General features: G+C 48.0%; 2 protein-coding genes across 2 annotated transcripts; one reads left to right on the top strand and one right to left on the bottom strand.

Moving 5' to 3' along the window:
- The first annotated feature begins 896 nt into the window (after window positions 1-896).
- On the top strand, window positions 897-8,937 carry cmtr1 (cap methyltransferase 1). Its single transcript, XM_047021776.1, has 24 exons — window positions 897-1,402; window positions 1,771-1,881; window positions 2,604-2,758; window positions 3,010-3,168; window positions 3,366-3,458; window positions 3,575-3,646; window positions 3,751-3,845; window positions 4,014-4,086; window positions 4,200-4,398; window positions 4,736-4,854; window positions 5,060-5,156; window positions 5,272-5,404; window positions 5,544-5,723; window positions 5,810-5,866; window positions 5,956-6,013; window positions 6,104-6,172; window positions 6,343-6,474; window positions 6,625-6,750; window positions 6,920-7,011; window positions 7,117-7,185; window positions 7,273-7,320; window positions 7,445-7,557; window positions 7,639-7,747; window positions 7,919-8,937. The coding sequence occupies exons 2-24, from the start codon at window positions 1,776-1,778 to the stop codon at window positions 8,052-8,054; spliced, it is 2,490 nt and encodes an 829-aa protein (XP_046877732.1). The 5' UTR covers window positions 897-1,402; window positions 1,771-1,775; the 3' UTR covers window positions 8,055-8,937.
- Window positions 8,938-9,017: 80 nt separating this feature from the next.
- Window positions 9,018-10,900, bottom strand: ccdc167 (coiled-coil domain containing 167). Its single transcript, XM_047021777.1, has 4 exons — window positions 10,752-10,900; window positions 10,392-10,486; window positions 10,257-10,309; window positions 9,018-9,998 (listed from the first exon to the last, which is right to left on the bottom strand). The coding sequence occupies exons 1-4, from the start codon at window positions 10,800-10,802 to the stop codon at window positions 9,892-9,894; spliced, it is 306 nt and encodes a 101-aa protein (XP_046877733.1). The 5' UTR covers window positions 10,803-10,900; the 3' UTR covers window positions 9,018-9,891.
- Window positions 10,901-11,762: the final 862 nt, after the last annotated feature.

Genomic DNA, 11,762 nt, shown 5'->3' with positions numbered 1-11,762 from the left:
TCCCAGGTGACCTTACTGTGATTGGGAATAGAGACTATTGTATTATGCCTCTTTTTGACTTGAGCTATTGTCAACTATAGCCTGAGCGTAGCTGTTCAAAACAACCAAGCATGTTTTAATGGCAGAATGATCTCTCCATAGGCAACGTCGAATTTCATCGTTGAATTGGTGGCTCAAATATCCCCTGCGCAGTAAAGGAGCTAATTCCTCTACCAGATTGACCTTATGCTAGCTTTATGTCACAGAATGGGATCTGTCATTAACTTTCAGTAATTACTGACTGACACACAAACATCTCCAGTGATGGCATGTTATGGGTCCGAGATGGAGACTTGGTGCAACACGCAACTTCCAAGGACGACTTCATCTTTCTCTCTAAGCTTAGCCTACTATTTTTTTCACTGTTCCACTGTTTTTATTGTTCTCAATTCGAATAGGTAATAATAAAAATCATATAAGACCAGTTATTATTTATTGAGGAACTTCCTTTATTTTTCACCACAACCTGGGGATCCTCTATTTAACAAAAAATGCTAAACAATTAAATGACTTGCTATATACAAACTAAAACTACTTGAGCTATTTTCTCTCTGAACAAGGAGGATAACCCTGGAGTTTCCTTAGATAAAAACTGCAATATTTCAAGTTTCTAGCTTAAGTTACTATTAACAGTCACACCTATGTGATATTTTGTTTTGGAGGATTTTTTTTTTCAGTAAGCAAGGAACTATTTTTTAACATGGAAATAATGCTATTTAACAGCATAGGTGAATTAAATGATAAATTAAGCCTACATCTACAGATAAACAACGTCAACTCCTGCACCCATCAATCGGGTGCAGGCAGGTGCTGATGTCCTATCCCACCGACGACGTCATTTACGCGTGTCTTACGTACTTGAAGGACCCCAGCGACAATTCCGAAACCTGAACGCGGGCTAACGTTGACCTCGATTATTACCATATTAATAGCGATATTGCATGGAAACAAACTTTATGAAGTGCTACATCTTGGATTTATACACTCGAATAAACAGCTTTTTCGCAATGGCGGGTGCAGGTGTTCAAGAGAAAAACTAGAATTTGCACACAGCTCGTAGAAACAGCCTGCTAGCTAGCTAACCGTCGTTTGATGTTGTTGTAGCCTGAAATCGAAACGTAGGGGAAGTGCTTGGAATCTTTTAGTTAAGTTTCATTTCTGACAAGCTACGGCACACCGTGTTGCTGTTTATTCAACTGGCTAGCGAGCTATCTTTCTGGACATACAAACTTGCTAGCTAGTGGTCGTTTGAACTGCTCACACACTTGTTAGCTTGCCAACCACTGCTCAGTCCAACAAGGAACACTGGAATGGTCCAGTTTACACATCTGCGTTAGGTAGCCATACACATCTGTAATACGAGGTAAATAGCTCTAGTCAAACTAAGATTTCTATACCTATCAAACTAACTTTACCCAAGAATTTGCTTTATTTAAGTACTTCTTGATTATGTAGTACATTTTCTGTTGATGAATATGCATTTTTCAACACTTAATTTATTCAAAATAAAGATGTATGTGCGTCATTTCTCATGTATCATCATGCATATACCTGTATTTGTCTATACTAGACCTGACATTCCAAAACCCCAAATAATTTCCCGCTAGTTTAAGGAGGATTGCTTTGCCATATTATATTGCCCGATGACAGCACCTCCCCTTGGGATTGACCCTGTCTACTTCTCCCTCCCCCTGGGATTGACCCTGTCCACTCTTCCCTCCCTCCCTCCAGTCAGGATGAAGAGGAGGGGGGGCACAGCCTCTGACCCCCTCGTGGGGAGCAAGAGACGCCGTGATGACGCCAGCTCGGACGACGAGTCGCCGCATCTCACAGCCAGTCAGGGTAAATGACAGTTGCATCAACCTCTATAAAACACTTAGACAAATCCACCCAACACATGTCATGTTTTACAGCCTTGGATAATCAGTTGTGTTAGATCTTAGGCCCTTATTCTGGATAGGGTCTGTGTAATGCTCAGGCCGCTGCTGTTTATACCTTTAGCGGAGCAGCATGTCCTAAATCTCACCTGTGCAAGACCCGAGTCCTTGGCGACCTCCCAGTAGCAGTAGACTTGGCAGAATACACTGTCCAAGCACTTATCTCATGTCTTTAAACTCCCAGCACGGATGTTTGCATTGTAGTGGTTGGCGCCACGTAACCTTCAATCCTATAAGGATGTTTACAAACATTAGTGGTATACAGCAGCAGTGAATATCATAACCGTAGTCCAATAGTATTCATGCCTCTGATAGCCAGTTTGTTTACAAATGCTCCCACAGCCATGTATTGACATGCAACGCAAGCTGTGAGCTGCTGCACATGCATGGGAATATAGACCAATGCAAACCCTCCAGTCCTACACATGGTTAGGTCATGTGTGACATTGTTGGTCCGACTGTAGTCTGATTGTGCAGTGTACTTGTGTGTTTCTGTGTTTGTTTGGGCGTTTATATCTGCTGGCTGTGTTTACGTCTGGGTTTGGCCTTGTGTCTGTGGTGTGTGTGTGGGGCTTCCGGTGCTGGTGTGTGTGTGCATGCGTGTGTGTGTGCACGTGGTCCTTCCAGACTCCAGCCAGAGCGACTCCCACAGCGACCCGGAGGACCACCGCCCGGGGTTCTCCATGCCATCCATCTCCCAGAATGCATCAGCGGCGGACGACTCCAAACAGGATGACGCCGACAAGTTCTCCATGTACAACAGGGTGTCGCAGAGGCTCATGGTACGGCATCACCACATGCCTGATCATTGTGTAGCTCCAGCCTAGCTAGGGGAACGGAGAATGTACTTTGACGATAGAAAGAGAGTGTGGCAAAGCCTCTCGGGGATTGGCTATTGCATCCTGCAAAGCGTATCGTTCCCGTGAATGACTAAAGCATATCGTATGCATCCCGCGAGTTTGTTAGGGTGTATGCTAACTGCTATTTCTACCCTTTGTGTCCCCGTCCCCCCCTTCCTTTCCTCGTTGCCCAGGCCAAAATGGGTTTCCGTGAGGGCGAGGGCCTGGGTAAGTTTGGCCAGGGGCGTAAGGAGATCGTGGAGGCGTCCACCCAGCGAGGGAGAAGGGGTCTGGGCCTCACACTGCAGGGCTTCCAGGGGGAGCTGAACGTGGACTGGCAAGACGAACCAGAGGTTAGGGGGGAGGAGGGCCGACCACTACGGCGACATCATCACAATCCTGCCGTCCTGAATATGGACAGTGGGGCACCGTGAACGCAGTCTTTTTCTTCTTTTTTGCGACGCTTCTCTCTTTGACCCTCCGACTCCCTCTTCCTGCTCTTCTTTCCCTCTCCTGTCCCCTCCGTCTCTCCCTCTCTCCGCTCCTCCAGCCCAGTGCGCTAGAGATTGTAGAATGGTTTCCGGAAAGCACCACAGAGGTCCCAGATGCAGATGAGCTAAGGGACTGGATAGCGTTGGGACCGGTATGTACACACACACACACACACACACACACACACACACATACATACATACACACACGTAGATACATACAATCTTTCTACTACAATGAGCAACATCTAAAACGGCTCAATTCCAGCGGAAGCTGAAGATTGAGGATGAGACAGAGTTCTGCACCGAGGATCTGCTCCACACACTTCTGAGGTGCAAGGTAAGTCACCCCTCAGAGCACAGTAGCCCTCCGGGGCAGGAGAGCAACAGCTAGCCCTCGCTGTTCAGTGAAGACAGGGCGTGTCTCACCTGTGCGCTCCGCAGACGGTGTTTGACGACCTGGAGGGGGAGGAGATGAGGCGAGCCCGGACGCGCTCCAACCCTTACGAGACCATCAGAGGCGCCTTCTTCCTCAACAGGTGGACAGGATGAAAGGATGCTATGTAACATGCTAGCCAAAAGCTCACTCCTTTACGATTCAACCTATGTTCTCACAAGGAGCCTCAAACTCACTGTGTGTGTGTATGTGTGTGTGTGCGCGTGTGTGTGTGTGCACGCCCCTCTTTCTGCGTGCTCGTCACGTCCAGAGCGGCTATGAAGATGGCAAACATCGACCATGTCTTTGACTACATGTTCACCAACCCAAAGGACTCCCAAGGGGTGAGTCAGATCTCCCGACCTTGTCAAACAGACACTTCAACCCCCTCCCCATTGATAGCCAGCCCGACACAAAGGAATCTTCCGGAAACGACATGAGGGTTTCCTCTGTACAGAAGCCCCAGACGCGAGAGCGCGAGGGCGAGCTGCTGTACTTTGCGGACGTGTGCGCCGGGCCGGGCGGCTTCTCCGAGTACATCCTCTGGAAGCGGCGCTGGCACGCCAAGGGCTTCGGCATGACCCTCAAAGGACCCTGCGACTTCAAGCTGGAGGACTTCTACGCTGCGCCCAGCGAGCTGTTTGAGCCTTACTACGGTACACGCTCCAATACCCTGTCGGATGAGGAGGGGTACAGCTGTGTCGTGTGGTGCTGTGTTCTGTTCTGTGCTTTGTTCTGTGCTGTGTTCTGTGCTGTGCTTTGTTCTGTGCTGTGTTCTGTGCTGTGCTGTGTTGTGTTCTGTGCTTTGTTCTGTGCTTTGTTCTGTTCTGTGCTGTGTTCTGTGCTGTGTTCTGTGCTGTGTTCTGTGCTGTGTTGTGTTCTGTGCTGTGTGCGTCCACCGTGGTGTGCTTGCCAAAGGTATTAACACAGGAGGAAGGGGGACTTGGAACTGAATCTGGCCGGCTTTGTGAACGGCCTCTTTCGTTGACCCAGGTGAGGGAGGGGTAGATGGAGATGGCGACATCACTCGACCCGAGAACGTGAGCGCCTTCCGGAACTTTGTGATGGAGAGTACAGAGAGGAGAGGCCTTCACTTCCTCATGGCAGACGGGGTCAGTACACTTTCATCCCACTGTGTCAGTATTGACTGCAGGATTACTGACCTGTGCTGCTCTTTGCTCTGGTGGCAGGTTGGGTCAGGTCGCGCCGATCTCTTAGCAATTATTGATTGGCTGTGTTGTAACACTCATCCCTTCCCTTTGCTCGGATTGGTGGATTGCGTCGTGGTGCTCATCTTCTCCGTGCTCCGATTGGCAGGGCTTCTCTGTGGAAGGCCAGGAGAACATCCAGGAGATTCTAAGTAAACAGCTGCTGCTCTGCCAGTTCCTCACCGCCATGTCAACACTCAGGCCAGGTATGCGTGAGTGTGTGAGCTAGAGTGTGTGTGCGTGTGTGTATTTCCAGTGTGCGTGGCCCAGCGTGACCTCCTCTCAGCTGGCCATGTGTGTGTGTGTGTCTCCGTCTCTCAGGGGGCCACTTTGTGTGTAAGACCTTTGACCTGTTCACCCCCTTCTCCGTGGGGCTCATCTACCTGCTGTACCTCTGCTTCGACAAGATCTCGCTCTTCAAACCCATCACCAGCCGGCCCGCCAACTCCGAGAGGTGCGTGCGCGCGTGCGTGTTTGTCTACCAGGTGTGGGGGGGGGGCGTCCAGGTGTGGATGCTTGTGTGGGACAGACCAAGAGGTGTGTTTGCGTGTGTTCACACATTGTGTGTGTGTGTGCGTGTGTGTGATGCTCAGGTACATCGTGTGTCGCGGGATGAAGCCCGGCACGGACGCAGTGCGAGAGTTCATGTTCACGGTCAACCTCAAACTCAACCACCTGAGGAACAGCGAGTCTGACGTTGTGGAGGTGGTTCCCCTCGACATTATGAAAGGAGACACACACTTCTACCAGCACATGGTCAAGTCCAATGAGAAGTATGGACACAAGCATACATACATACACGCGCACGCACACATTTTTGGAGGCAAACGAATAACCACATGCACCTTTCTCCTTGCAGCCACTGTGCAGTCCAGATCAAGGCCCTAGCAAAAATCCATGCCTATGTGTTAGACCCGTGAGTACCCTGACTTCCACCTGTGTTCCTGCTATGCATGATGTGTGTTTGTGTGAGAGAGATTTGAGCGTTATGTGGTGTGTTTCCAGGGCCCTCTCTGAGTCCAGGCAAGCAGAGATCCGAAAAGAGTGTCTGAAACTTTGGGGGGTGAGTGGGATACAGGACAGGAGATGACAACCAGTACCTCGTTTTTTTTTTACACTCAAGCCTGACTCTTATTTTGAAATATGTATCCAGGTTCCTGATAAGGCCAGAGTGACTCCCTCTTCCTCAGACCCCAAGTCCAAGTTCTACGAGCTCATAAAGGTGAGACCAGAACACAGATTATTTTGTCTCTCTCCCTGTCATGCTTGCTCTCTCTCCTCCTCTCTCTCTCTTATTACCTCTCACTCTCGCTATCTCTCAATCTCGCTGTCTCTCACTATCTCCCTTCTCCCTCCATGGCTATCTCTCCCTCTCCTGCTTCCCTCTGTCAGGGTTCGGACGCAGAGTCGTTCAACTCCAAGCCCACTCCTCTGAGCTCCACCACGCTGGACAAGGTGCACCACGTCCTGGACTACCGCTGCATTGTGGGCGGAGGCGAGCAGCTCTTCCTGCTTGCTCTCGGGGTGAGACAGCACGACCCCCCCCCCCCCAAAAAAAAAAAACTAACAACAACACTCATCTTAATGGCCTTAACTCCAGTCTAGACTCCAGTCGAGTCTGCCGGACTGGCCCTCAGTCCTATAACTCTGGGTCTGTCTCGTGTCTGCACACAGAAGTCCCAGATCTACACGTGGGACGGGAAGATGCCCCTGCGCTGGAAGAAGCTGGAGTGCTTCAAGCTGGAGCTGCCCAGAGAGACCCTTCTGAGCGTGGAGATCGTCCAGGAGCTGAAGGGAGAGGTAGGAGATATGGAGGAGGGGGGGCGCCCGACTGAACGGAGAGGAGGCGAAGGGGAAGGTAGAACCGGAGGACTAGATCGACGTCGAAGACTGACGGGCGCATCTAGCAGAGTAGAATCCCAGCCGGTTCTGTTGCTAAGCCGGCTGGTTCCGTCTGTGTGTTCCACAGGGCAAAGCCCAGCGCCGGATCAACGCGGTGCATGTTCTGGACGCTCTGGTGCTCAACGGCACCGACATAAGAGACCAGCACTTTAACCAACGGTGAGCTGCCGCCACCAGAAAGGGATCGTGGTTCTATCTCCCTGCTCCCCCTGCAGTTAGGTTGAACGTGTTTTGTCAATAAAGCTTTGGCCCTTTCGTCTCCAGAATCCAGATGGCTGAGAAGTTCGTGAAGGCCGTGTCGAAGCCCAGCAGGCCGGACATGAACCCCATCAGGTAGAAACTCTGGGACGTTTATCTGTAACGCCATCCTGAGGGGTTTTAACATGTCAGTAAAACATGTTTCGACTCCTGTTCCTTCAGAGTGAAGGAGGTGTACAGGCTGGAGGAGATGGATAAAATATTTGTCAGGTATGGGAGGAGCTCCGCGAGAGCCGCCGACGCAAGAACACACACAGACGTTCCCCAGTTGTCATAAGAACCCCCCCGAAATGATGTCCGTCACCAGTGTGTGTGTGTGTGTGTTCCTCTCTAGGCTGGAGATGAAGGTCACTAAGAGCTCCGGGGGAGTCCCCCGGCTGTCCTACACTGGCCGAGACGACCGCCACTTCCTCCCCAGTGGACTGTACATCATAAAGACTGTCAATGGTGAGAGTGTGTGCGTGTGCGCGTGTGTGTGTGTGTGTGTGTAATAGGCGTGTGGAGTCTGATCTAACCCTCTTGTGTCAGATCCCTGGACGATGGCTTACAGCAAGAACTCCAAGCGGAAGTTCTTCTTCAACAAGACCACCAAAGAATCGACGTATGACCTACCTGCCAACTCTGTGGCCCCCTTCCAGTGAGTAGCGACCGTTTTGGAATAGAAACCCCTGTTTCGGACCACACGATGGATCGGTTGAATTGCCCCGTCGAGGAAATCCTTGGGTTAAGTGTTTTAAGCCTATTTCAACAGAATCACAACGCATTTGTTTGTGTGTGTTTGTTTTCTTGTTCTTTTTTGTCTCTTCAGCGTCTGCCACTCGGAGCGCTTGTTCTGGGCGTGGGAAGAAGGGGTCAGAGTTCATGACTCCCAGTCCAGGGTGGACCCCGAAAAGCTGTCCAAAGACGACGTGCTCTCCTTCATCCACCAACACTACCAGCCCTGAGCCACGGGGGGGCGCCATCACATTGAAAAACACCACAGCTCGCGCAGTGATTCCTGCCAAGGCCAATTGCCGATAGACAATGTGCATGGTGATGGTTAGAAATGAATTGTCATTGAATGTATGGATCCAAAATTAAGGACAGAAGGTCATCCATTCTCAGTGGTTCTGACACTGGTTTCCCTTGTAACCATTGGACCTGGACGAGACCACTGGCCTTTATCCACGACCCCAGGCTCGCTGCAGCCCGTCCGAGTGCACAGAGTTCTGCTCATTAGAAATGTTCCGACTAATTGACACAGTTAAGCAGCCATTCGACACATCCTGTTGCTCTGCATGCACCTGCTCAGCTTTTTATATTTGTCCCTGTCTATGTGTCCTCCTCGACTTGGAGTTCACATCATGTGTTTCCTATGTACTGCGTGTGTGGACAGCGTACACTCACTCACACACGCATTTACATGTGTTTTATCTGGTCACGTTTGTTTTATGGACTTCGTTCCTCACTTCCCCGACCCCTCCGCCCCTTTCCCACACCCGACCAGGTTGGTTCATCTGACCTGCGCGCTCTGTCCACAGTAGTCTTGGCTTGCCTACCAAAAGCTCCATCCACATAGCATGGAGAATCTCGAATCAAATGCATTGAATCCATATAGAGTCCAGCCAGCCCTCCTCTGGGTGGGGCCTGGTCCTGGAGGGTGATTCACTATGGGGATTCCTGGGAGGTTCTTTCTGAACCTCGTGTGTCTTCGTTGCATCCGGTTGCCTCCCCCCCTTCCTCTTGTTATTGTTGTGAAATGTCAAGGATGACGTGTCATTTGTTTTTCTTTGTCATGTTTCTTCCCCAATTATGAATACAAAATAAAAGCGTGCTCTTCCCAGGAAATATTTTTCTGTCGTTAAGATTGAGACCACTGGGGTACTTAATACCTTTACCGGATTAAAGAATCTGTCTGGGTCTGGAGATCTTTTGAATACATTCTTTATTGCTTTCCATTTATAAGATAACAAATTACATTACAAAATCATGCATGCACTTGTGGTGGTTTAATTGAGTGAAAACACATTGTACATTGTGATGAATTGAATCCAAGGGATAAATTGATGAAATTAAAAAATACCTTGAATGCGGCAGGTACAGGTCATGTGATCTAGACAGCTGCAGGTAGAAGTCTAGTCCTTGCATGCTTAAAACAAACGACAAGTGAACTGTTTAAAGACAAGTAAAATCATAAAATGAAGGCCTTTAGGCTTACTGTAGGTCAATTATGTAGACAATCGGTTGTTGGTGTGGGTGTGTAACATTGTGATGTCATTTTCCAGCACGATACACAGCGTGCGGGACTTGAAAGACAATCAAGCATATGACGTATGTGTGTATACAGTATATGTATGATGAAAGTTTGGCGATCCTTGAGAAGCAAGACATTCATATGAAGCCATCATATACAACAACAACACCAACACAATGATAAATCCTTTGATATAATAGATCATAATGTAGCTGCTGCAACTGAAAGGAGAGGGCACAAAAGCATTCAGGTCCAACCTCCACATCCATTATTGTGCTTCCATAAGTGGTCCACCGTTGGCAAAGCTCACATCTGTCAAAAGCCGATATGACATCTCAGCTATCAACTATTCTATTTAGTTGTCACTCGACATATCGAGACCCCCCAGATCAGATATGTACATTCTGTCGTGCTTGACGGCAGCAGCTTGTTTTTGGTATGGTTTGGGAGTGAGGCAATGCATGGTCAAGGCATGACGAAGGACTTGTAGTCCGTAGCTGCCATGGCAGTCCTTGGTCTTGATGGGGGATGTAGTCCTGAGTCTTCCATCAGTAATAGACAAAGCCGTAGTAGAAGAGAGCACTGATGGCCAACAGAGCCACGGACAGCATCATGTTCCTCCTGTTCTCTCCTCTCAGCACTTCCAGCTCCTTATCTGCGTATGAGAGGTTAAACAGTCGGTGGTGGCGCTATGGAGTATACAGTTGGAACTCAATATGGCAGAACGCTGGCCCCCTTGACAATATCCTAACTTTAAACTTCTGTCTCGCCAAAATTACTACCATAAAGACAGTTTCTTGTAAATGGTGAGAGAGAACATGTGTATTCTAATTATTCAATTCACTGACTGTTTATGAGCATTCAAGTAACCAAAACAATGGCGTAAGAGGAATGTAACTCATCTATCTCTTACCGAGTTTGATCATCCTGTCATTCATTATAGTCATTTCATCCTCCAAGGCTTGCCTGTGGATGACAGTGACTGTAGATTAAGTACCCCAATGGCTGGATTCATGTTTATTACCATCATCTTCCTTGTTTTCCTCACCTGTCTTGTTCGGACAACTCCTCTCGCCTCTTCCTGTACTCGGCCCTCTCGAGATTGTCCTGACAACGAGACTTTCTTTCCTCCACACGATCGATCTGAACAGAAAAGAATGTAGCTACTCAGTGACAAACCAATACAAGTCTCTTTTATAGAATCAAGTGAAGTATACTTAACAGTAGGCACACTTTAACGTTGACAGAATAACCTAATAGGCTACTGGGATTAATTCAATAAATGAATGGAGTGTGATGCTCTATGTCAGCGGAGCTAGCGAGCTAGCAATGCTGTTTGACTTTAGATGCACGTAGGCTATAGGCCCCGTAAAAGACACAACGAACATACAACTGAGAAGTATCTTACTTCGCTAGCAACGCTGATTTTTTCTTGTTTTCTCTGCTTTGATTTCGTCATTTTTCTTAATAAAACATATGGTTGAAAACCCTGGGAAAGCTCTGGGAAAACCTATCTGAAGCCACTGGTCACGTCATCATGCAACGCTTCTCCGTGATCAACTAGGAGCAGTTTGATAAATACCGCCCCCTATCTTTGCGGAGGTGAAGATGCATTCACATTCATTAGGTTCATCAGCAACAATCCATTTCATAATTAAAACAGCCTACTTTGGACAAGTATTAACTATTTGACAGGAATATGTTTTACAATCATTCGACATCAATTCACGAGGGGTCCAGCAAACAATAACCTGTGCTGTAGCTGCATACTGCATAGTTTGGAGGTGACAGAAGACAGGTTGTCTTGATTTTCATAAATTCTAGCATGGTTTGTGTTTTTATCTTACAGTTTATGAAGATAACGAAAAAAACCCGACTGGTCCTCTGCTGAGGAATAGGTGCCCACCAGCTCTTAGGTTTAACCTGGTGAGCGACAACAACTAGTTGTCGTCCTTGATAAATTAAAAAGGGATTGTTTAAAATGAGCTAACTTTGTCCAAGTTCACTGATCTCCAACTCTAAAATGTCCTCTTGTCACAGGTTCACCAGACAATCAGGAACTGTCTAAGGAGCATGTGGCCAACCTGGAACCCCATAGAAGTCCTGTCCACATAAGGATGCTCCGTGCAATCCACAAGTCCATCACTAAGACATTCAAGATGTCTGGGAGCCAATAAGAAAGAAAATTGCTGTCAATAAACCATTAAAATTGCAGTTGGAGTGTAAGGTCCCAAATGAATAATTGACTACATGCAGCCTAAAACATTAATTGACGTTGAATTTTGCTTGATGTTTGTCAACACATTGTGTTGTAATTGTAAACTGTAACAGTTTTAACAGAACCTTGTCTTTATGCCTGTTAGTAGTATGAATGTCCCTCAATCAACTTGCCTGTCAAAAGTTTATAGCACCTATCAGA

This window comes from Hypomesus transpacificus, chromosome 6, assembly GCF_021917145.1.
Source record: "Hypomesus transpacificus isolate Combined female chromosome 6, fHypTra1, whole genome shotgun sequence".
Classification (NCBI taxonomy): domain Eukaryota; kingdom Metazoa; phylum Chordata; class Actinopteri; order Osmeriformes; family Osmeridae; genus Hypomesus; species Hypomesus transpacificus.
Note: the sequence above shows the minus strand (reverse complement) of the source record. Positions and strands in the feature narration are given on the sequence as shown.